At 36.2% G+C, this 26,951-nt stretch overlaps 3 protein-coding genes across 3 annotated transcripts in view; 2 read left to right on the top strand and 1 right to left on the bottom strand.

Moving 5' to 3' along the window:
- Window positions 1-332: 332 nt before the first annotated feature.
- LOC140147083 (regulator of DNA class I crossover intermediates 1-like) lies at window positions 333-8,079 on the top strand. Its single transcript, XM_072168854.1, has 5 exons — window positions 333-389; window positions 1,694-1,733; window positions 5,349-5,496; window positions 6,915-7,068; window positions 7,893-8,079. The coding sequence occupies exons 1-5, from the start codon at window positions 367-369 to the stop codon at window positions 8,077-8,079; spliced, it is 552 nt and encodes a 183-aa protein (XP_072024955.1). The 5' UTR covers window positions 333-366.
- Window positions 8,080-8,336: 257 nt separating this feature from the next.
- LOC140148107 (uncharacterized) lies at window positions 8,337-15,450 on the top strand. Its single transcript, XM_072169964.1, has 8 exons — window positions 8,337-8,694; window positions 9,188-9,293; window positions 10,001-10,221; window positions 11,265-11,869; window positions 12,380-12,470; window positions 13,184-13,241; window positions 13,704-13,793; window positions 14,274-15,450. The coding sequence occupies exons 1-8, from the start codon at window positions 8,399-8,401 to the stop codon at window positions 15,180-15,182; spliced, it is 2,376 nt and encodes a 791-aa protein (XP_072026065.1). The 5' UTR covers window positions 8,337-8,398; the 3' UTR covers window positions 15,183-15,450.
- A 6,233-nt stretch (window positions 15,451-21,683) lies between these two features.
- Window positions 21,684-26,951, bottom strand: part of LOC140148106 (multifunctional protein CAD-like) — a 71,621-nt gene continuing 66,353 nt past the window's right edge. Inside the window, 3 exon segments of the mRNA XM_072169962.1 lie at window positions 21,684-22,358; window positions 23,571-23,665; window positions 25,939-25,974. Coding sequence (XP_072026063.1) covers window positions 22,256-22,358; window positions 23,571-23,665; window positions 25,939-25,974 — 234 coding nt within the window. The 3' untranslated portion in view covers window positions 21,684-22,255.

The raw sequence follows: 26,951 nt of genomic DNA, 5'->3' as shown, positions 1-26,951 counted from the left end.
AACTCATGGGCATGTACCCTTAAAACATTTACCCCGTTTCGGTCAGGCCCTGGTTTCGGCTGTTAAGATTTTTAATAACGTGCTGTTCATGTTTCTGAAGTTTGCTCCAAGGCGGATCATTTTGCAAGATCAAGAAATGTTGTTGAGATTGGCAATCAGCAACTTGAGTACATATTGTACATATTTTGCGTACGGTACTTAGCATCTGAATAAGCTTGTATTTGAGGTATCAACATATGCATAGGACTAAAGACGTGAAAAGCAGCAAGAGATGAGACTGAGTGAGAGGAAGCTTAAAACCATGTCCATGTCGGGATAAGAGTCGTTACTACGCTTCGACTGACTGTCCGACTCTTCTCTGCGAACATGAATTGGGTTGGAGGTGCCAGGTAAGAAACAAATTCAGAATATTATTATAATAAATAAAGACTTCTTTCAATCTCTATTATGTTTAAAGAATAGAAAAGTTCTGGGTCTTGGTCTTGGATTGCTCCTGGACCGGGCCTGCTCCTGGACCAATCTTTATCCCATCATGAGACATGAGTCATGACCCATGCATGATCCAGTTCTATCTTTAGGCCATTGATGAATCATGCTGAGGCTATAGGTCCATTCATACTACCACAGCATTTGCGATGCGATGCAGTGCGTTGCCGCCCCAGTTGGTTTTTGGCGAGGGGGAAGAAGAGACAACTTTTTTTCTCGGGTGCGGTTTTGAACCCCGACCCTTCGGGTGCCACGCCAGTGCACTGGCCTACCTTGCCACGGGGGAGTAGCTTGCCCGGCCAAGCTTTCCGTTGCCATTTGACTGTTCGCATGATGATGCAATAGCATCACGAGGGATACCTGCTTGTGCCTACGCTTTCTGAATTGAGGTTTTTTGATGTTTGGTAGGGTTCTTGCTCAAGGTATGTGCTTGCTCAGTGGAGCAAGCACACACATTGATTGATGGTAGTAAATCCCAGCACAGTTACAACTCAACATTGTCTTGCACATTGTGAAATGAGCATACATGTTTGCCTAGAAATGATAGACATAGAAATGCCAATATTTGAGAATTATTTCAGTATCAAAATCAGTACCGGGTACTTATCAGAACAGAAGGTGTACAATAAGAATACACATTCCAGGAAAATGTTTAATTCAGTTGTTTGTTCTAACATTCTGTATTTCCACAAAACTATCAAATTTTTGTCTCCAAAATCCTATGTTACAAATGATTTTCAACGCTACACAGAAATGAGAAATAAAAATATTGTTCCCTTGGCGCAACTCGCATGTAATTGACCAAATGTTGTAAAATATAATCCGATAACAATAAGCTACAATAGCTATCAATAAGCCGTTTCCATTCAGTCCCTTTATACACGGTCCCTGGTTAGGGTTAGCAATAGCATAATTAGGGTTAGTGGTAGGGTTAGGGTACCGTAACTAATTATTAGGATTAGATTTATGGTTAAATGGTTTGGTTATGGATAGGGTTAGGATTAAGGGCTTAGATAATTATAGGTTTGTGTGAAGTTTAAGGTTAAGGTAGGGTAATGATTATGGTTTATATTAGTAGGCCTGCCGGTATTGGGTTTTCAAACATGTCGGTCGTCGGACTAATGACCCTTTGATTCAGACTGTCAACCTATAATTTTGTTCTTTGCAGTTGAATCCAAAGAATTTTTGTATATTCCTTACATTGCAGGAGTCGTATAAAGATGAAGGATGAGCTAACAAAACAAAAGGTAAGTATTGGTATTCCAGGTCAAAGTTCACTACTCAATTTTACTTCGAAAAGTTAAGACTAGAGTAATTTGTAAGGGGCTGTGCAATAATTATGATCCCTGGGGGGAGGGTAAAATTGGGGTGGGGGCAAGTAAATTGGGATCCCTAAAATTTGGCATGCGCTAGGGGGGGCATAGAATTTCTGGTGGGCTGAGAGGGGGGCAAGCGATTTTTGGCGAGCCGTTTGGAAATTTTTACCCCTGGGGGCTCATAATTATTGCACAGCCCCTAAGTCATTATTTTGATCATTTGAAGCGTATTTTATATAAAAACATTCAGTCTCATAATAACATGCTGAAATTACGGTGAAATGTGAAATTAATTACAACCAGCCTGTTTCCACAAAACCCAGAAGTTTGAGATTTGGCTGTAAAGATTAGAAAATAAGGACTAAAATTACACCAAACTTGTTTTTTTACCATTTACATGTTAAATGTTAACTATGTCAGTAAAATGTTGTCTAAAATTTGCTAAATATGTCACCGTAATTTGGACCTCTGTGCCGGAGGAAGAACATAGGTATGGTATGAAAGTTTTTATTCCCTGGATTGATAGGATGAACAAATTTTAATCTTATTGCCCAGCCTCTGAAATCTTTAAGTGTAAATCGTAGAAAGAATATTTTGTATAAAAAATCACTAAATAAACCAACTGAAGGTAATATCCAAAAGTACAAAATGTACAGAAATAAACTAAATAGTTTACTTAGATTGGCGAAACAAAATTACTTTAGAACAAATAAAAAAAAAAGAAAAATACAATATGAGAAATACATGGAAAATTCTTAACTCAATTATTAGGTCTTCACGAAAATCAATTTCTGATAAATTTGTACAAAATGGAAAAACGATTACAGATCCAAAACAAATTGCTAATGAATTTAACAAGTATTTCGCTAACATAGGTCCTTCGTTATCTTCTAGTATCAAACATACTGGAAGCGATTATAACACTTACCTTAAGAAAACTTATTTCAGTGCTAATTGTTTTATAAAACCAACGGACGAAGATGAAATAACTAAAATAATAGGTAAACTTGGAAGCAAAAAGAGTCCGGTCATGATAATATAAAATCTGATATTGTAAAACAAATTGCAAATGAAATTTCCTACCCCTAAAAATACTTTTTAACCAATCTCTTGGTAGTGGAGTTGTTCCAAACGATTTAAAGATAGCTAAAGTTGTGCCCATTTACAAAAAGGACAACCCTGAAATATTTGGTAATTACAGGCCTGTTTCTGTGTTACCGTGTTTTTCCAAAATTTTGGAACGTATTATGCACAATAGATGTTATGATTTTTTGACCAAAAATAACATCCTGTACAAAAAACAATATGGTTTTCAAACAAGCATGCTACATATATGGCTGTTCTGGATTTTGTAAAAGACATAAGTGAGGCTATAGATAATGATATGTATACACTAGGTATTTTTATGGATCTATCGAAAGCCTTCGATACCATAGACCACGATATATTACTCAGTAAGCTGTATCACTATGGTTTTCGTGGCGTATCACACAATTGGTTTTCAAATTATCTCTAATAGGAAACAATATGTATCGTATAATAATGTTGTGTCATCTAATGAAAATGTAATTTGTGGTGTGCCCCAGGGTTCAATACTGGGGCCATTACTTTTCATAATTTATATGAATGATATTTGTTTTACATCCAAATTATTATCATTTATTTTATTTGCTGACGACACAACTGTATTTCATACTGATCGTGATGTAAATGTGCTTTATGATACAATGAACTGTGAGTTAAAAGAAGTATGCAATTGGTTCAAATGCAATAAATTATCACTCAATGCATCAAAAACAAACCTTATGCTTATAGGAACAGCATATCGAACAAAACACGCTCAAATAAATGCTGATATTCACTTAGATGGTTGTAAATTAACTCGTGTTTCTACTGCAAAATTCTTAGGTATAACAATTGATGAGAATTTGACGTGGAAATCACAGATAAATGAAATTTATAAGGTGTGTTCGAGAAATATAGGTGTCTTAAATAAAGTTAAGCACTTCTTGCCAAACCAATCATTGTATCAATTGTACTGCTCCCTAATTTTGCCTTATATGACCTATGGAATATTGTTATGGGGTAATGCCAGCAAAGAGTACCTTGTGAAAATTTTTCAACTTCCAAAAAGGGCTTTAAGAATCATCTCTAATAGCTCTTATCTTTGCCATACAAAGCCTTTGTTTGAAAACTACAATACCTTAAATATTTTCGAATTGTACAACAAAGAACTGGGTATATTTATGTATAAGTATAAAACTGGTTTACTTCCTCAATCATTTGATAATTTATTTACGGAATTGGAAAGTATTCACAAATATGATACGAGAAACAAAACTGATTACAGACTCGAAATACACAAAATTAAATCTGTATTAACTTTGGGACCGAAACTTTGGAACTCGTTCCCCCGTGATATTAAAGTGGCTCGAAATTTAAATTCTTTTAAAAAGCGTTTGTCGTCTTTTCTCATGGAGAAAAATCTAAGCATATAATATATCTTTGTTGTAAATTATGTATCAGTATGTGGTACATGTATATAATTGGTTTAGGATTTGTTGAAACTATTTTTCTTATCACATCCGAAATTCTGACTTATTGATCAAATGATTTATTTTTGTGAGTTATTTTCCTACATTACCTTGCTTTTGTTGTTTGAGACATCTGTTTGTGTGTGTGTAAATGTATTTGAGTGTAATTCTTAATTTCTGTAATTCTAGTATTATATTAATTAGCCTAATATTTCTTTTAAGGTGGTGTAACGCTCAATTCAGGCTTTTGCCTTTTGTTACATCTCCGCCATCTTTTTTAAATTCTATTTTGCCGTTTTGTTAAATTTGCTTGCATGTATTTTGATATGATGGAAATAAATAAAATATGTATGTATGTATGTAAATCAGTACATTGGGTTATTCCAGTTGAAATCCATTAACCACTGTGGAGAAGATTTTGGAAATATCTTCCACAGACAGTGAGAGAGGGAGTATGTTTTGCAAATGTATTTAATCATTAATCATTTTAAAAATAAAAAAATAAAATGTAGACATTTATATAGCGCTTTATGCCGTAAACAGCCTCTAAGCGCTTTACATTTATTCCGCCGTCATTAGAATATGTCGGAACCACGTTTGCAGCCTACAAGTGGCGCAGGGTCCATCAGTACAACGACTGTGACTACCCCTAACAGCTTCCCATTGCACCTGGGTGGGGTGAGGCAAGCGAGGCAAAGCGCCTTGCCCAAGGGCGCAACACGGTGGTGGGACGGGGAATCGAACCCACGCACGTCGAGCAAGGCTCCCAGATTATGAGTCCAAGGCCGTAACCACTGAGCCACCGTGCCCTCATACTCCCCCTGTATTATGGCTTTACCTATATCTTCCACAACTGGTGTGAATATTTCAAATGGAAGTTACTCAATTATCTATTGTATTCAAAACTCATACTCCTCTATGGGAGACTTTAGCAAAATCTTCCACAGGGGTAATGTGGATTTTAAATGGAATAGCCCATTTTTATAATTGGATAACCATTTATTTGAAACAGGAATACTTTGAAAAGAAACGGTATCAGAATAAAGTAAGCAGATTGGAAAAACCAGCTTCACCGTCTAAGAAACGCAAACTATCTCTGAGCACAGACTTGCTCTCATTACAAGCAGCCAGTTTTAGCGCCAAGAAATTTAGCACAAAGGGTAAGAGTTTAAAAAAATCATCACCACTCGCTTAAATTTTGCAATTGAATATTCAATCTTTTGCCGATAGTAGTTTTCAACAATTGCGTTCCGGTGCCATTTGGCCCATTCTCCGATAAAGCGTCCAAGTTTGGTCTCGCAAATTGCAAAATTCCAACCACGAAGAATTCATGAAAATCATTCAGAATCGTAAACTTTAATAGTTTCAGAGTACAAAACAATGCATGGGTGATTTTTCAACAATACTTAATTTTTGAGCAATATTACTTGTACGCATTGGTGGTAACGTATCAGTGGTAACGTATCTGTGAAGCCTTTTCACACATTTGTCTTAATCGTGCAAGTGTAAAAACTTACCGACTTAATACTCATACTTGATCAGTCATCACCCAAAGTACTAAAGTCTAGTATGGTATTTGGTTTCATTTATCACAGCGTTTTTTCCGAGGGGAGTAGAATTTAGGTAACGTATCTGTGACGACATGAACGTAACGTCAGGATTTTTTGCCGTTAATAGACCTGATTTTTTTTACTTTGAAACCATTGTGTTATGTACCACATATATAATATAACTATGGAGCCTGCTTGACCCATCACTTATGAGAACATTCATATAGCTAGTTATTTTGACAGATTGCTATCCATTACAAATATGGTAACGTATCTGTGAACAATATTGGCGACATAGTCTCAAAGACCTGTTGGAAAAATTTAATAACCTGCGTTGTGATGTTTTATACTTTATAATTAGGGCATGATACCAGCTAATGAAAAGTACCTATAATCCAATATAATGCGCGCATGTATAGCGAACAGGGACACATTATACGGAACGCACCTTGGCTGGCGACATGGAGGAAAACAATGGATATGCATAATCAGCTTTATTGTTTTATACTTTCTAGGCATGTTAGAACCTCTAGCCTCACACATTTTAGAAAGCAACTCCTAAGTATTAGTTATATTAAAAAAAGTCATTTCTTTCAGACGAAACAAGTCTGAATACGACTTGAAACTATGGGCGACACAAATTTGGCTTTTTGAACGCTTTATCGGAGAATGTGCCATTTGTGATTGTGATCTTTCCCCTCTTCCCGGCTTCCCCCAAACTTTTTAGATTCTTGAGCACACTGAGTAAAAAAAATTGGGGTTGACAATTTAGATAGTGAAGTTAGGACAAATCTTTTCTGATTGAATATTCATTTGAAAGGATTTATTTTCATTCTTTTTCAATCTTCTGCGGACTGAAGTTAGAACAATAGGACAAATCATTTCCAATTTTAAAAAAAATCACTCTATAAAGTTTGAAAAAGCAAAAAGCTCAAAGATTATTTGTAATGCTTAGTGAAAGATATGATTTCAGAGAGAGAGGGAGAGAGTTTAATCTCACAATTTTATTTTATTTTGTTCGTTAGCAGATTCGTCAAGACCAATCAGTCAGAAGAAAGTAACAAAAGTTGATTTGGATCATTCACGTAGTTCTTTACTACCATTTCGAAGATTAGATGATGTTGAGTTACCGATGTCACCTGGGGCACCATCAAAACTCTTGTTGCAGGAGGCAAACTCAGGGTAAATGAACCAGATATAATGCGCAAGGAATTCCTGATAATTTTAAAATAACAACTTTACCCCTGTATGCCTTACCCCACTTTTCAGTAATCTTCCCTGAAATGGGCTATTCCAGTTGAAATCCTGACTCCTCCTGTGGAAGTCATGACCTTTTAAAATCTCCCACACAGGAAGTGTAGATTTCAAATGGACAGTCAGTCAGTCACCCATTCAAGTAAACCCCATTTGAAATTCACACTCCCTGTGTGAAAGATTAATGTCTTGTCATCCATAGGGGGTGCATGGATTTCAACTGAAAAAGCTCAATAAAGGAAAAGTGGGAGGACATATGACATTGACTGCTCAGTGCCAGAAGTGGGTAAGTGCAATAGCTGCCATGTGTAGATGAGTGCATATACTGTGTGTTAATTACCAAATGTTCACAGGGCAGGTATTTGCACTTCTGGCACTGAGTATACAGTCGACACAGGTGAGCTAATCACTTTCTGCTAAATTCTGGTAAACTTTCTGCTGAATCAATAAAGCAACATGGTTTTTTTTTCTTGTTTTTTTTTTTTTTGTCAAATCATTTTAAACTTTTGTTTTGTCACAGGCCAGTGGTGTAGTGTCTACTGAGGGCCCGGCATTTTGAGACTTGGTCCTCCCAAAAACTAAACATTTGAAACTTTCTTTGATTAAGAACAAACAAAAACTACTAAATCAGTGAAGTTAATGAAATTTTTCGATATATTACAGTACTTGTAATCATGGTAATATGCATTTTGAAATGAACACAAACTTCAAATCACAATTTAATGCTGGTCTTTTATGTTTTGTTCCTGCAGTATGAATGAAGAAGCTGTAAGCAGCCGCAAGAAATTTGAACCGCAATCTTCTTTCCTGATGACTCAAAAGGTACAATCTGTTCAATGTTCTGCGGCACCAGGATTCTTTTTTTTGGAGGGGGAGGGGGTAAAATCTGAAGGGGAGAATCAGACAATCTTTCCCAAAATAGTCTGGAATTTTCTGTAATCTTTTTTGATCTGACTGGGGGAAAGTCTAAGTTACAGGGTAAAATCCCCCAGATGGTCATGCCACTTTGCCCTATAAATGAATTTTGTTTGAAGTTAAACTCCCTCCCCAACTGGAATGAAACCAAGTGGAACAAAGTTACATTTCCGTTTTAAGAGTATAGAAGAAATAAAACATGTTGACCCCAGTATTGTGATTTAGCTTAGTAGAGTAGCCATGTTTCTCAAAGTTCTTCTTTTTTTCTTCTTTTCAGCATCTCTTTGAAAAACAATCTTTTCAGCAGATTTGTGACACAGGATCTCAACAACCAATATCACAAATGTCTTCAAGATTATCAACGAAACAAAAAATATGCCCAGAAAAGTTTGAAAATAGTCATGTCAACTTATCTGTAAAACATCAGACTGAGAAGAAACCAATGCCTACTCCATGCCACTTCTATGGTTCACAGCAGCACTCTTCATTGACAAGGACCTCAGATTCTGAAGAACAGTTTCCAAACAAGTTACTTCACATGAGGGCATCGGAAAATCTATTCTTTGAATTTCTCCCACAAGCGATGTCAACATTGAAAAGGCCATTGCAAATGGACGAAGAGAGTGCAGAAACATTTGAGTGAGTCTAATGTTAATAGGTTAAAGAAATTGTTTGTTGTTGCTCAGATGTGGCCTCAGTTCTGGACAATCTAAACGTTACACTGGTCCATATTTTGTGACATTTTGTTAGACTTCAGACTTGCAAGTCAACAACATTGAGTCTATCTTGCTAGTTTTGGTGACAAAATTCCACGTGCTCACATGGTAGCTTCTCAGCAGGCCCACAGTGATTTTTGCAGGCTAAGCTCACCTTAGGTTATTTCAAGCCCTGTCACTAATGATGGAAGTCATACATTAAAATGATTGAAATTACCATAAATACAGTTTTATACAAATGTCCAGAGTTAACGTATCTGCAAAGAATAAACAAAGAAAAACAAAACAGAACTACTTTTACACGTCAAAGGGTTATAATGAATTCATGGTAGGAATATACTTCTTGATATTATGATAAGTGTTTTAAGACTTTTGAACAGAAGTCTTTTTGAACAGGAGTCTTAATCACATTTCAGACACAAATATAATGACAGTCCAGCAATGTCGCACAAGTCTGACACCAGTTATGTCAGCTCTTACCAATCCACTCTGAGTCAAGATGAAGACTTTCTTGTTCCACAGGTAAGAGCAAAAACCAGATTCACAGTCAGAGCATACAAAAATTAAAACTATCTTGTTGTTAGAATAAGAATGTTTTAAGTACTTTTTGAATATAAATTGATTATTATGCAAGGGAAGTTAGAACAATTTTTTCCATCAAAATGTGGATGGTCACTCTCATAATATTGCCAGATTGATATGCAGCTGCTTTTAACAACTGGAAATCTGGAATAACCATGTATTCAAAAAATGCACGAAAATTGTTCCTGGGTTAATTTTTCTGCATATCTTTTTTTGCTGCCATATTGTTCATGTATATTGCTGTACTGTGTTTTGATGCTTCTTGGTTTTTTTAAGGCGCCGTAGAGTACCCTATAAATATGTGGGCCATTGGGAAATGTCTGTAACATCATTGTGCACATGACATTATTCTGAAAACCTGAACATTATCATGATAAGGTTTACATTGAGCCAGATTGAAAAAAAAAAACTGCAATGGTTAAAGTTTCTGATACATGTCAGTAAAAATTACCTTTTTGCAAACTGTCACCATAATTTGGACCTTTGTGCCAAGTGGCATGAACGAATTACAGAACACAGGTATAATGGCGTGAAACAAAGTTTCTTAGTTGCCCAGCCTTTTATACTTAAGTGTAAACTTATACACTGTTATCATTATCTGAATTGATTTGTAAGCCTCATACTCTTGGATATTGTTAACATTACAGGGAAACCCTACATCACCGGCAACAACTGCATCAAGTCCGTGGGAAACGGGGAGCATCTCAAGCTATGGAAATATTTCATCAGATAACACGGACAACAAGGACATCTATATGATGAGGACAGAAAGTAGAGGACCTGAATCTAGGTGCACTACATCTACCGGTGGTGAGGATACGCCTCATCAGTCCGACTCCAGTCTCACCACTTTTAGACAATATTACAGGTATAGGGTTTGCCTTGTTGAGAACTTCCCCCCCCCTCAAATAAACGCCCCCACCACTTTTTTCAACCAAGATGTTTCAAAAATTCCGATATTTCCATGCTATCTTGTGTAGTAAGCTTACCAAGTTGCTCACATGGTTGATAATAGCAGCAATAAATGGCGAAAATCTGCATCGGCAACCCGGAAGTGAACCAAAAGTCAGTGTCAAAAGTTCATAGTTCGTCATTTTAGCGTGACTTTTAAGCTTACCTAATGATTTTAATGGGAATTGTGCTAAAATGACCTCTAATAAATGCCCCCCCTTGGGAAAATACGAAATACGGTATATAAATGTAACAATATGCACATACATATTATTCCTACTGTTATTGCCTATCAGTTTTTTGATGTTTATTGATAAGCCTGCTTCTTCAATATGATCCTCTTGAAATGCACAGGATTTATACTTTATGCCGGTATGTAACATTCATCTATAAATAGAGTTGCTATCACTGAAAACTGATGGGTACCAATCATTTTGATACAGCCTGTATGTGGCTTGGTATCACCTATTCTACTTGTGAATCAATATCTAAATTCCAAGCTATCTGGTGATTAGTAAATTGGATTGTTTTTTAACACCCTGATAATAACATGATGAGTTTTCTTTGTTACGAACCACTGATCGAAATGATCACAACACAAAGCCTATGGCATATCAAAATTCGGAACAGATGAGCCCAGGCTTGAACCAGTAACCAATGGTTACTACCAGTAACAAATGGTTACTAACGTGCTCCGTGCATCACAACAGCGAATTGGCTGTAGTTCTAGAATGTTTGTTTTCTTTTCACTTGTTGATTTACTCACTTGCCCAATCTTTATCTATTTCATTTATTAATTTATTAATGTGATCAATTATATAGTATGAAATCTTTCTACTACATATTTAACACACCATCATATGCTGTGCAAGGGCCTAAAGGTGATTTGCATTGCAACTGCTGTTTGCAATTGGTATAATGTTCTTATTCCAGTCTTGTATTTTGTCCCATTGTGAACAGGAAAAAACTCAACAAGCATGCAAAGCCATCTACAGATCATACCAACAACATTTCCAGAACCCTACACATTTCAAGAACACCAAACCTGCACTTACTACATCAAGAAAGATTTGATCTTAATTGTCATGAAATGATCTCTCCAATACAACCTGTGGAAGACATCTCTCCAGTGCAACATGCATCCAAAGACAAGATAGATAGATCCTTTGCACATGCAAATAAACTTTGGTTAAAAACCAACGGTGCTGATGATAGTGATGAAGATGTACAAGTGATAGGTACTCACAGAAGCAGCTTCGAACAGTACCCTGATTACAATCAAGGAAGACTTTTTGCTTCTACAAAGTCAACTGAAGTCTGTGAAGTGGAGAAGAGCATAGAAGGGTCAGATATAAGCAGAGGAACAAACAAGATAAAGAGACTGACCACTGCGTTGTCACCTGTTGAACAAGGAACAGAGCATGGCAAGTACTTAAGGATTTCCACTGATACCAAAAAGCCAGAGGATGTCAAAGATGGAACAGAGAGAGATGTGCAAAGGAATGATGTACAGATCAATAACATTGACAATGAAATGGCAACAGAATGGATGTCATTCATTGGAGGTATGTTTTAGATGGAATTAAATTACGGAAAATACCAAGATCTGTATATATCCAAAATCAGATATTTAGCTATGCATTACTAATGATCACTTTGAGTCAAAGCAATGCCAACAAATTAATATAATTGTATAGAAAGTTTATAGAAAGTAAAATTAACAACACCCAATACAACCTCCTGACCCCCCACCCCCTGGAATCATCAAGGAGGCACCACAGCATCTTGTTGTTTGACATCATCTACACCTATGTCTCAACATCACTAAGCAGCAACAAATTTTCAAAGCAATAACATGCGCTGAAGATGCCGGTTGAGCCAGTGAAAGCAAAGTGTACCAAGAAGTTTGGAAGTTTAATTTTGCTTTCTATTAAACAAATTAGTAGTACATGTAGTTCGCACTCTTATAGAGGGGATGGGGCCCAATAGCTGCCTCTCAGTTGTTGGTACTGTGTTTACTGATGTGAATTTTTTGTTAAAATGTTAAAAATGAGAATTTAATGTCTCTCCTTTAGGTGTTACAGAACTTGAGAAAGAGACCAGTGGCACAGAAGATGAGGAATTGATGACAGCTTCCCCAAACTCTGAGGATGAGGACTCACAAGGGTATGCTTTTCATTTTTTGAACAAAAACTGGGACTCCATTCATTCTGAATTTCTGTTCTTAAAACCTTGTTTATTTTTCTGTATTGAGATTGATTTTATGCAGGAAAACTTTATAATCTTTTCAATACAGCCAGGTATGTGCACATGATTCTGTAAGTTGAGAAGACAGGTTCAAAGTCTCAATTCCCATTCCGATACAAACTGGGTGCATGAGAAACCAGGTACCAACTAAATTGATATCAAGGGTGTTGGCTCTTATTAAAGTTGTTCCTTGTTATGCAAATGAGGGAGTTTACGCTCTGTAGCTTTTACACAGAGATTTTGGGGCTTGCGCTTTGCTCAAGCCCATTTTTTCACAGGTGAATGAGCATCGTAAAAAGTGTCTACAGCACGACGACTTGGTGCGGACTAAATATCACATTAGTGTACTCAGGGAATGTATGTTATGCAGCAAATGATGTAAACAACCTCAAATCCCCCTACTGGGTGTGATTTAGGAGGGTGAAATTTGCACATGTCACTGCCAATGGTAAAGACTTTAACTGAATTAAGAATGTATAATTGAGTTAGCATTTTGGTTCTAATTTAAATCTGGAGGATCAAACATCATGTTTTAAGTATAATTGTAAAGCTCATAACTAGTAACTCCTTTCTCACAGATAAAATGTATTACTAAATTCTAATGGCAACAATCTTTCTCTCAATTTTGATAGGTCATGTGCAGCAGAAGATGAAAATAGACTGAATATAACTAGCCAAGTCCTGTTTGAGGTAAACATTGCTTTATACACAATATTTGTTTATTATGGTTATCATAGTTGGTAAATGGTAAGACTAATGTCATCTGAACTTACTGAAGATAGCACTTAATTTTTGAGCTATTACTAAGCAGTCCATTAGTAAGACATACTGTCTCCTGAAGATAACACAAATGTTAACAGCAAGTATCTACTTCTGTTAGTAAAAAGTATTCCAACAGGTCCTGTCCACTAAAGGTCCTGTCTTCTGAAGATAGCATTATTGTTTTTAGTAAGCACTCCAGTTCATTTTGGGCTAAAATTGAAATTTATATTTGTTTTTGGTGCAAATGTCAATCTAAAAGAGGCACAAATATACGTCACCCCTCTAAATTTCAATGCTTCCACCGCCACTGGCAGCCGTAAATGGTGATCCAGCTTGAGTGGGGCATTTTGCAATTACTGCTCTACAAATAAATGTTGTTATCAATTGCAGGTCATGGAGCTGGATAAGAAAATTAACCAAAGTTTAAGTGATGCCAAAATGAATGAATACAAAATGCAGGACAAAAGTCTGGAAGAATTTGTAAGTATTCAGTAACATTCAAACCACAAGTACTTAAAATAAGTGTTATTAGAGTGCAATGGTGGGTGCATGGGAGACCTGGGTGTGCCACTATTAGCCTTTTCAAGATATGGTGGACACAATAGGATGGCGTTGCACGAAATGGGTAAAGTCTTTTGAATTTGCCGGGTTTGATCCATATTGAAGACTGCCCTCCTATTGTGTAGGTCCTACGCCATTTCTCGAAAAGGCTAATGGATCGTTTAGACATGGGTAGCCTTTGTAAATTTTCCAATAAATTTAAAACTAATGTTTTACCCCAAATCCTGTTTCTAGGTGCTAAACTTGTAAATCTGTCCCTATGTAGGAGTTGAAGTCATGTCTTCCACAGAGGGTGTACCAATTTCAACTGAAATTGCCCTATGCATCTGCTTTGCTAAGAAAGCTTTGCAATGGAATATTTTCATGTTTTGCTTTTTTGTTTTTATTTTTCATATATAGGATTCGCAAACACTTCACCAGCTACAAGCAAAAAGGTCCGTTGTAGACAGTTTGAAGATGGATACTCTCTCTAACACCAATGATGCAAATAAGAAGCATACCAATTTGACAACCATCAGGACAGAATCTATAGATATCAGGAAACCCAAGGTAGACTTGGATAAGATTATGCAAATCAAGATGTCATCAGATGCGAAGATAAAAAGTGATTCACATCATAATTCCAGTGATGCGGAACATGGTATATTGGAGTCAAAACAAATTCAAGATCCAAATGAGAAACATGTTCAGAGTGATGCGAAAGGGTTAGTAATGTTTTCAGATAGAGAAGATTTGGTCCACTCCTCAGCTGTGGTTAACAATAACAACTGTATACCCCAAGCAAAAGATACTGAAATGTGTTGTCTTGAAGCTAGCAAAACTTTGAGGATGATTGACAAAGATGATAAGCATCATGTGATAAATGACAGTGATCAAAGTCAGAAGGATCCATCACCAGCGAGCAACCTTAGTAATTTTGAAATTCAGTGCCCTTCAATTCTTGGTATGGATAAGGAAATTCAATGTCAGTTGATTCCAGATTCGAGATCAAACACACAAGGTGCCAAAATTGTAGCATCTGAATCAGAAATTAATCAAGGTAAAGGTGTTACTCATACTTGCACACAGACTGATATGGATCGTGCTACCAGTTCAACGAAAGCTAATGGTGTAGATGTAGGAGTTCAATGTTTGCCCAATGAAAAGAGTCTAAAGGAGCTTGTTGACTTTGGAATTCAATGTGATATGTACCAATCCATCAACCTGACTAGGAGACAAGTTCACTCATACGCTGGTGGTAGAATTAATGGAAGAGAACAGCAAGCATATGGACCAACAGATGCATCAGATATTTGTTGTGTGTCATAGAACAAAATGTTCAAAGTATAAAATATTTTGGTTCAATATTTTAATGCAGAATTTAACTGTTTTTGTAATCTTACATAATTAAAATTTTTAGAACTCTGCACAATGACAGCATAGCTGGGCTACGGTTCATTATTCCAAAAGTTCACTACTCGGAATTTACGGTAAGAATCATCATTCTGAAGGACTGTTATTCTAAAGATTAATGACACTTCTGAGTAATATAGTCCAGTCAAAGTGGGTTTTGACTCACCACTAATTGCAACAGAATTTTGTTTACTGCTATGAATGTCAGAGATGTCCCCTGAACAGCATACAAAAAGAATACCAAAATATACTTGGTGGAAAGGTAGTTTTTGGTGGGAAAAGGTCATACAGGGGTCAAACTTCAAAATCGCCCCAATCATTTTAAAAACCATACCAAATTATTCCTCTAGTCATAAGGATTCAGAAAAAATATAGTTTGCCTTATCTGTGATGTACGGTTCTTGAGTTAGAACCGAAAAGGTCAAATGTTGGGTTCAACAGAGGTCAAAAAACTAAAAATTGTCTGATTTAAACCAAAATGGTCTCAAATTGTTCGTCTTGCAAACATGATTCATTTAAAGAATATTTGCACTGTTTAGGTTGTTTAATTACATGCGTAACATCGAAAACTAGGTCGGGGTCAATAGAGTTCAATGGTCAATAACCTCTTTTACCCTGCTACCTTGGTAACGAAACATCCAAGATATGGCAAACTATTCTTATTTTGGAGTGTTTTTAAAGGACGAACACATTGAGACCATTTTCAAGGAGATCGGAGCATTTTTTCAAAGTTGACCCACATGTAACCCAAAATTTGACCTTTGACCTTTTTGCTTATAACTTGAGAATGGTACATCACAGATATGACAAACTATACTTTTTCTGAATCCTTAGACTAGAGGAATACTTATAAAATAGATAGTTTTTAAAAAGATTTGACCCCTGTATGACCTTCTCCCGTCAAAAACTACCTTTCCACCAAGTATATTTTAGTATATTTTTGATATGATGTTCAGGGGACATCTCTAAAATGTATAAAAGTGAAAAAAATTCTGTTGCAATTAGTGGTGGGTGATACCACAAATTTGTTTAGATTGACTAGACTAATAACAGTCCTTCAGAGATATGATATGGCCCGAGCGGATTTATTGGTTGAAAATACTGCAATGTTAACAAAAAAAGGCTTCCCAGTAACAAGGGCTTAACAAAACATCAAACATGCAACATTTACTCAAGATCTAATTTGATGCATGGTGTGGATGATAACACATGCTATAATTGCCACACCATCCATCATTTCATAACACCCATAACATTAAGTGCACAACATGACAGGGACTTGTCAGTGTGGAAATGGATTTCGTATTTAATGATGGTGTACTTAATTTATTCTTACAAGCACATCAGATTATTTAAGGTTATAAAAAACATTTGAACAACATTTGCAAAATTTGTAATGATATTTGACTGTTGACAAAAGATTTAAAAAAATAATATGGTAACTTTTGTGTATAAACCTTTGTAAATGTTGAAGAAAAAAATGTTTAAAAACATGTTTAAAAACATTTTGCTATGAATCTTTCAACAAGACATTTAAAGTTATTTAAACATTTTAAAACTTTGTAAAGTGTTCACTAGGTATGTGCTGTAGGTATGTGCACTGCTTATACATTTCCTTGATCAAATTGATTGTATTAAAAATCTATAGTGTTGGTAAATTAAAATAGAATATGGATCAGATTTGTCAAGTAGATAAAAAACATCTCACCAATTATAAATGAAGATGATTTTAGAATTTAAAAAATTAATTGCATTTTCAAAATGTGGTATTCAATAAAAACAAAAGTGTAACAGCAGCACCCAAGTCTGAACGTCATGATTTACTATTGATGTAGCGTGTTTTATGGACTTAGGAAAAGTTTCAATTTATATTGTACCCATATGAAATTCACACACCCCCAATGACCTTCCCACACAGGGGGTCTAGAACTAGATTTCGCCTATTCAGGTAGCCCCATTTGAAATTCACACTCCGTGTTTGGGAGGAGATTAAGGTCATGCCTGTCATTGGGGGGTGTATGGATTTTTAAATGGAATATTCTCATTTCAAAGTTTACTAGACTCCGAGTTAGCCCCGGCCCACCAACTCAACCCAAAAATGGCAACCATGAGAGTTACCAAATAGTGCAGAAAAGGGGTAATTTTTTCACCAGTAGCAAGCACCGCGAAATTGGCAAAATGGGGTATTTAATTTGTACTGTCCATGAAATTTGACCGTGAAATCAGCAAAATAGGGGATATTTTATTTGCACTGTCCGCGAAGTTTGGATAAAAGGGGTACTTGAGAAAATCCGGTAATTTAATGTCTATATTTAGTGTCATTGAAAAGAGGGTGTTTTAAATTCTAGTCATTGAAAAGGGGTGTTGAAACTCTAGTACAAGAAAGGGGTTGTTTTTGGCAAAATTTTGTCCTCGATTTTGCATGAAAAAGGGGGGGGGGGTAAATTTGATGAAAAATCATTGCAAAGGGGGTCTTTGAAAGGTTTTTTTTACTCTCATGGTTGCCAACTTTTTTGTTGAGTTGGGGGCCAGGGAGTTAGCTTCCTTTTCTAGAGCTTGTGCTACAAAGGTGGATGGCTATAAATATCTTGGCCAAACAGTGAAGATGGAGGACAACAACAGGGAAGTCTTCATCAGAATCAAGGCAGGTTGGAGTTTCTTCGGTAGATAATCTATGCGATAAGTTTTTTAAATAGGAACCACATACAAACAAACAGAACTGTAAACATGCCATCAATATTACATTTTACACTGCATTTTATTACACTGAAATGATTGACATTTTGTTCTATTACAATGCAGATTTTATACAATTTTGATACATATGTAATTATTGTTCAATTACTCAGAACAAGTTTTGTGCTTGATATCATGATACTTGGGAACCACATGAATTCAACCTTGAGAAGCAACTGAAGGTACAAAAGCTTGCAATATGATAATGTAAATGTAAACAGGATGAGCTTGTGTTCACAGGCTGGACTCTCGAGTGCCCATCTCTCTTTCGAAGCCATTGGGCCAGACTCCATTATAATGTAGCTGCGGGTGAAGGCTACATCTCATCCACAGCGAGTTGGTTATCTTCCTGGTATTAAACAAAGCTGGTATCTGGGTGGGGAGTGGCAATAGGGGTGAAGAGCCTTGGCTAAGTTTTCAACATGTTGATGCTGCAGGGACTCGAATCCACAACCACAAGCTACCTTGCAATTATAAGTCGAAGTCTTAAGACTGCTGCGCCACTGTGTGTCCCCAATGTGATGTATATATGCAATATGATGTATATTAAAATATTAAAAGCTCCCTAATATCACAATTTTTGCAGTAATCAAGCTTATGCACCCAGTTGACCTGTGCAGTCATAAACCATGTCTACTCTTATAATTATGTGAGTAATGTAAATATTGGAAGCTCTTTTGGACATGAGCTAGTTTGAAAAGATTCCTCCCCTTGAAAAAATTCACATCAAGGCAACACTCAAAAGCAAAGAATTGTGAAGAACTTGCAGATATTTAGCACTTCTGTTCCGACCCTGTATAATTGAACTCTAACCCTGTGAAATGTTCGTCACTGGAATCTCCTCTTAAGCCTAATTCCTCTTTTTTGGAAATTTCTCTGAGGCAAAATTTTAGCTTTTTCTTCATTTTCAGCCCATTTTGAGCATATTTCAGTGCTTTTCCTCCTTTTTCAATAGAGGTCACTCACACCCCTGCACTGATCTTTGCACCATAAGTCTTAATGAAGCAACTCAACCCCTGCTAACTTTCATAAAGATCCACAAACCAACTCTTCAAAATCAAATCCAACAGCTGCTTTACTTCAACTATTTATATCATGTACATAACTTTAATTACCTACACATTTTTATTATCCGTAAACAATACATAGAAAAATATACATTAACCTCCCTGCCCAAACTTGATCAAAATTTCATTAATTTCATTACATACAAAATCACAAATATGTGGAAGTTTTATATAAAATGATGCACACTTGGTTAGGCTTTGGAGTTCACCAATTGATTTATAACATACAAAGAAGGCACCACTCTAGTACAACTGGTTTTGATCTTACACGCTTGCAAAATGGGAAATTTGTTTTTGTCACAGTACTTTTTACATTGTGTAGCAAGAATTCTATTAATATTGGTCTACAGACTACATCAGCATATTATTGGGCTATTACAGCTGAAATCCATAAACCCCTATGGAAGACATGACCTTTATCTTCTACACAGGGAGTGTGAATTTCAAATGGGGTTACCTGTATGGGCGATTCCAGTTGAAATCTACACTCCCTGTGTGGGGGAGATTAAGATCATGTCTTCCCGGTCTCAATTTTGTTAAGGCCACTGGGCAAAGACAAAGAAGGGCACCAAGGCCAACAAGTAATGAAGAAGTTGACAAATATCTGAGGGCACCAAGGCCAACACTGAAAAAGGGCAGGCCTTGGTGACCTCCCGGAGTCCCTGGAATTTGAGCCCTGATGTCTTCCATAGGGAGTCTTGTGGATTTCAACTGCCATAGCCCATTATGATTCCAAAGTTCAGTGGTCCTATACAATTGATTTACCTACATCAATTATCCGCAAAGATGCAAGATGAATGAAACACCTGCCTGCTGAATTGATGTAATACATAGATCAATGTAGTAGTTTGGTCCTGGCATGCACCTATGGTCCTGGTAACGGCTATTCCAATTGATATCCATACACCCCCTATGGAAGATGTGACCTTAACCCACAGGTGAAGTCGCCCATTCAGGTAACCCCAGTTGAAATTCACACTCCCTGTGTGAAAGATTAAGGTCATGTCTTCCATTACAGTGGGTGTATGGATTTCAACTGGAATAACCCAATACACCAGCTTAATTTCATTTTAAATTCAAGAACACAGTGTCTAGTCACATACCAGAATTAATGTAAACTGGCAATTTAGTATGAGACTAGAATATCGTCGAGAATCTGAATCAAAATTATCTTGCACAGATTTGCATGAACCAAAATTGTTCTTGTATGTTCTTATTTTACATGGAATTAAATGGTACAGACAAATATCTTTTGCAAGAGTCAATTTTTGATTCAGATATTGTAACAGAATTCTACTACTGTCGTAACTGGCCTTATGGAATACATGAAATTGTCTGCTGGCTCTTAAAGATGCACTTCCATTCACAGAAATGCTGCATTATACATTGCTACAAAACAAATAGTTTGCATTCAAATAAATTAAAATACTATACACCAATCCGAGAAGCGTTTACTGTATTTGGCCCTCTATTGACGGCAACACAGATGTACCAGAGCGGGAGATTTAATTCGTAATTCAATACTCATGATTGTGTATTGAATATCACTGTTGTGTACAATTCCGGGTACAATTCTGTATAGCACACAATAAATAATGGATAGAACCCCCGACCTCGGGACACCGCAGTTTTACATCGGGGACACCGCAGTAATGGCGAAGTCGGATAGGTGTATATTGTATTTGTATAGTATTCACTATATAATCTACTACTCTACTTTTAATATAGATCTTGGATCTGTGTTGTTTTTAAGCTGTGGTCTACAGAATGCAAAAACAAAAAATTATTATCAATATTATCTCACAACACATTTGTCCAGTTCCATGCGATTACAAGTTAAATACAATTCACTGTATGAAAACTGTGGCAATCTTATCTTATACCAGTATAACACACTTTCTTTTTATAGCTTGACAAACACAACTGTTAAGCTGAATTTATACCTGATCGCTTTTGCAGTAGAAAAGTGATTCTCACGCATGCTCAGAATTTATAGTTGACTTGCTCTATGAAAAAGGTGATAAATCCAGGCCTGATTACTGGTAATTATCCCCTTTGGCCAATTTTACTCACAGCTGGACAAGTCCACCCCAATGATAAACCACAGTCGACAATCCAAAAGATAGAAAATTGTTATGTAATAATGTTACTGTTGGCACACTTTTGACACCATATTGATAGCTCTATGATAGGGTATCAGCAAGGAATAATTGGAGGGATTGGTTTTGATAGTTATTCCTTTTTCGTAGAGCAAGTAGGGTATACTTCCGTTTTCAGAACGTTGAGGCAATCAATTGGTACCCATCTTTTTTGCAAAAACAATGTCGCTTTTGCAGGTTGAAAAAATTTCAACTCCCGAGCGATGCCGCTTGTCACATGAATGCATCAACCAATCATTTCCAACCAACTGGATCTATTATTTTGCTCATCAATTTACCTTTCTCGAACCACTGAATTTTGGAGGTGAATTAATTCAAAACAATAATAATCATTGACATAAACCATAACCATAAAAGCCAACCATCACCTTATTACGCTTCAATGCCATCTGCAAAATAACACCACTCCTAAAGGACTACAAATAAAAGTGAATCTTTCTACAAATTGAAATAATCATTGACAGTAATGGATGCACAAAAAATGTATTTTATGGCGTTAGAATATTGTAGTTATTGTATGCAATTACGATCGCTGCGATTAGTATAAATGCAAAAGCGACAAGCGATGCATCACTAAATCGCAATCGCTCATCAAGCAAGTAAAAATTTAGCTTTACAGTAGTGTACAGCTTTATTCCATGACTTTAATGATGTCAAATGTGAAATAAGACAAGGTTCCCAAAAATTCTTTTCAAGAAGCAAGTGATAGGATCTTGTCCACTCTGACTGAAGTCAGACACTTCAAATTTCAAATATAGCAAAACTTAGGAGTAGCTATCATAGTAAATGAGGATTTCGTTGGCTGTTTCAAATAAACGACGTGTCAACATGTAATAAAGTATATATGTTGATACGTCGTACGTAAAACAGCCAACAGTTTGGCCAGTTTATAGATTATCCCTATTTGTTCCTGCAAATGTTTCACATGATATATCATTTCAGTTCTTTGGTGATATCGACTTATTTCAGCGTTAAACTCCGAAATGTCCGAAGTATGACAAATGAATGATGTTGCCAATGAAAGCACCTATGATCTACCCAAGACCATAGCTAAGAGAGCCATGCGTACATACATTCCATACTCTGCTTGGCGGAAGTAGGCAGCTCGAGGGTCAGAATCCACAGCAGTACTGGAATGAAATGAAAAGAAAATATTACTTGGATACTTGATTTAGTTTCTAACTTAAGGGATCTAGAATGAGCGTTATATGCTTTCGACAGTATTTTTTGTGGGACATGAGAGCACCTCAGACGATGTCGAATTGCATTCTGAATACTGAAGCATGTCTTTCTGATATCAAATAATTTTCATTTTTGAAATTCATGATATAATACAAATTTTATAACAAATTATTAAAATTTGATATTTTTCAAAAAAAAAAATTTCGAAATAAATTTTATAAATCTAATGATATATTCTTAAAGTGTATGTAGCTGGGAGGAAAAGCAGGCGATCAATTGAAAATTTTGACCTTTTATATTGAAGATATGGATTTTTTTTTCCCAAAAGACCTATTTTTTTTGGTGTTTTTGGGAAAAAAAATCCATATCTTCAATACGAAAGGTCAAAAATTTCAATTGATCGTCGGCTTTTCATCCCACCTACATACACTGTAAGTATAAATCATCAGATTTATAAAGTTTACTTCAAGTACTGTTAAATATCAAAAATATCAATTTTGAATGATTTGCCATAAAATGTGTATTACATTGCGAATTTCAAAAAATCAAAATTATTTGATATCAGAAGGACATTCTTCGTATTCAGAATGCAATTCGATGTCTGATGTGCTCTAATGTCCCAAAATAAATACTGTCCAAACGTTCATACCCCTTCCCTTAAATAAATCTAATAGAAGAGTAACCATTACCATTTCATTTAATCCCATGAGCATTAACTGCCAATTATCAGCCTCTAAAAACCATTTTGATGTCTAGGGTTCAAATCCAGAGCTTTTTTCTCTGGCTGATCTGCCAATGCATGTCATGTTTCCATTGTCATTTCATGTTAAATTGTGCTAGTGTGCGATGCGTGGTTCTTCTTTCCTCTTGTGTTAAGGATTACGATTAAGCATCATTAGTTTGATCTTGTGCGCTAGTTGGTAATGTTTGAATGTTTCTATGTTCCAGTGTACGATGTGTAAGCCTCTTCTCTTGTTTATTTTGATTGGGGTTAAACTCAAATGTCCGAAGTACAAGGGGGCTATATCATGTAAGAATAGTCATTTAGAGATTATGGTGAAAATTGTTATCGAGTTATGAGGATAATATTGCAGTATTTTCATAGGCAGTAATATTGCCCATGCATGCTTAGTGAATATATGTAACTTTGCCTGACTTACCTGATTTCATTGATTCTTGGCAGAGGATGCAAGACTATCATGTTCTTCTTGGCACGTGTCATTATATGGGGAGTCAAGATGTAACGGTTACAAACCTGAAATGATTAACAAGGAAATATACATAAATCTCAATAACAGATTCAACAATATAATCACAAATTTACAGCTTTTTGGGAATGTTTTGGAAAACGTGTCCAAAAAAAACTGCAGTGTAAAAAAACTGAAGTGTAAGTGCAGTTAACATGGTAGTAATTAAAAAACACTGTTATCAATGCTGAATTTCAAAATCAAGATTAAACAGAAATCAACAGAAATCAACAGCATGAAACGGAAATTTATGTAAAATAATGGTAATCCCATTATATCATTATTAATCAACTATCACAACAAAAGAATAAAGGAGCATTTCGTGATCCAGTCTCATCCCCCACTTTTCTAAATAAAAAAAGGTAAAGATTTTTATACCATCGGAAACTTCAGGCAATTCGCTGTCGTAGTGCACATTAGAGTATGACTGTTTCTAGGTGAACTGGATCACCCTTTCTTTGTTACGAACCACTGATCGAAATGATCACAACACAAAGCCTACGGCATATCAAAATTCGGAACATGTGTATGAGCCCAGGCTTGGAGCAGTAAACAATGGTTACTAACATGCACTACAACAGTGAATATAATGTTTGTGTCCAGATTCATTTGCTTGGCAACAATATTGTTTATGTTCTGTTAAAGAAATTACAACACATTGGCCTATGGAGCATTGTGTAATACACATAATCATGCATCACTTGCAAATGCAAAATTGGAATCAACTGAAATTCTACTGAAAGAGGATGTTGGATTCACAAAATACCCCTAAGGTGTGCACAATTTGAAAATTGCATTTGCATACCCTGCTTGTAAGCAAGAGATCCAATTTTTAATCTTACGTTAATTGAATAAAGATGTAAAGAATACACAAAAATAAAAGGCAGCAAGTTTGACAATTGTCCAATCCAGAACATTCCAAATCACAGGCATGGTATCAAACTGCAGCAAATTAATTTTTCCCAGATGTTTACATCAATCTTAGTATTTTTAAAGTCCAGTAACACAAGAATAGAATTTTTTTACAGAGTTTATGTTTGGTATTATAAAAGAGTGTGTTTCAAATTGAGACAAACACAAACAAACTCGCACATGGTGCTACCCAGAAATGTGGAAGTTAGTTGTTAGTAGAAAATGAATTCATCATGAGGCTAAGTTAGCACCTGCCAACATTGTAAAAATAAAAATCTGTACAGGGTGCGCGCGACCCGGGGCGCGCGAAGCACAAGCTCACCCGTAACGGCGCATACTTGCCAACCTTTGGAACTAAGCGGTGTCTAATTAGAGTGAAGTGAGAAGCGAAACAAAACTTTGGAAAAAAGAAGTTATAGACCCTAAATTACTTGTTATTCAAGGTTGGAAAAAATTTACATTTTTTTTTAATTAAATTTTTTTGTGTTTGGCAACTTTAGAGAACCACTGGACCTATTCTGAAGTGCTAAGATCATTCACAGGTAATTTGAAAAAAAATTGAAAAAAAAAATTTCGAAAAAATTACAGTTTGTTAATCCTTAATATGTATCACATATTATAGATGCATTGGTTTTCCATGCATTTATAATATGTGCTACATAAAGAGGTAAAAATTGATTAATGGTTTGCATATTAAAAATAACAACTGTAATTTGTTCGTAATTTTTTCCAATTTTTTTTAAAAATTAACTGTGAATGATTGTATGAATTTTTTTTTTTTTTTGCATTTTCAAAAATCGGATTTTCCCGATTTTTGTGACCTTTGACCTCAAAAATCGGAACGGTTGGCAGGCATGAGTTAGTTACACTGCCAGATACCTATTGCTGCCAACCCCAAAGGTACACTGCTCCCCAACTACTTGGTGGCTACTCAAGAGCACCAGTGCAATACCAATCCAGTACCAGAGTAAGCACTGTACATGCATGATTCCGATGTGTGTACACACACAGGTACTCAATTGAAGTAGCTAGGAAGCAGTGTACCTTTGGGGGTAGCAACAATTTTAGGTATCTGGTAGTGTATGATTAAATTGAAATGCAACACCATAATAAAAAGAGGCTGTTATTATCTATTCCAACTACAGTGACAACTCATTAATTTCCCTGGACCTTTGGATGCATTGAAATAGGTAAATTTAGCAATTTTCTTTGAAAAATCAATATAACTAGGCTGCAGTGCTAGTTTTCACACCCCTCCAGTGAAAATAGACCTAATCCTACCCAGGAGCATATGCATGAGGTGTCACTGGAATTAAGAACAGATAATAGTGATGTTTGATCAACGACAGGCACGCTCAGTAGTCATTACCTTCTCATCACCACCACCATTTACCATGCCTGCAAACTAAACCATAATCAAACAGGCAATATCAATGAGATTATTCAAGGATATGAGCAGCTTACTAAAATCTGGGAATGAACAAGTAAAGCGAACATGCCAAACACTTGCTCGGGCGCAATCGTCTTAGGGAACATGAGGGAACACAGGCCACAGGAATCTCACCCACTACAAATTTTTGTTTGCTCTTTTTATGATGTAAAAAAAAACTAGATGGACCGCGGTTCTCGGATGTCGCGGTTTTCGACGCATAGCGTCGACCGTGATGCCTCCACCAAAGGAAGTGATGTGGCACTCACAAGTTGATACAAAGCTTCAAGCCTAAAAGAAGAAACTGAATTTGACCTTAGATGACCCCAAAATGACCACCCAAAAATTTGGCTCTAAATGTTGACTGTACCTACCAAGTTTCATGCCCATATAGTAGTTTTCACTAATTTGACCTCAGATGACCTCTGGTGACCCCAAAATGACCTTCCAAAAATTTGGCTCTAAATGTTGACTGTACCCACCAAGTTTCAAGCCCATACGATAGTTTTTACTAATTTGACCTCAAATGACCCCTGGATGACCTCGGATGACCCCAAAATGACCTTCCAAAAATTTGGCTCTGAATATTGACTGTACCCACCAAATTTCATGCCCATACAACAGTTTTTACTCATTTGACCTCAGATGACCCCTGGGTGACCCTGGATGACCCCAAAATGACCTTCCAAAAATTAGGCTCTGAATGTTGAATGTACCCTCCAAGTTTCATGCCCATACGAGTTTTTACTAATTTGACCTCATATGACCCCTGGGTGACCCCAGATGACCCCAAAATGGCCTTCCAAAAATTTGGCTCTAAATGTTGACTGTACCTACCAAGTTTCATGGCCATATGACTATTTTTGCTAATTTGACCTCAGATGACCCCTGCATGACCTCAGGAGACCTTGACCCACTAACCAATACAAACTTGTTCTGTCTGGGGTCAAGAT

This window comes from Amphiura filiformis, chromosome 3 (genome assembly GCF_039555335.1).
Source record: "Amphiura filiformis chromosome 3, Afil_fr2py, whole genome shotgun sequence".
NCBI classification, from domain to species: domain Eukaryota; kingdom Metazoa; phylum Echinodermata; class Ophiuroidea; order Amphilepidida; family Amphiuridae; genus Amphiura; species Amphiura filiformis.
This window is presented reverse-complemented; position numbering and strand designations above follow the sequence as displayed.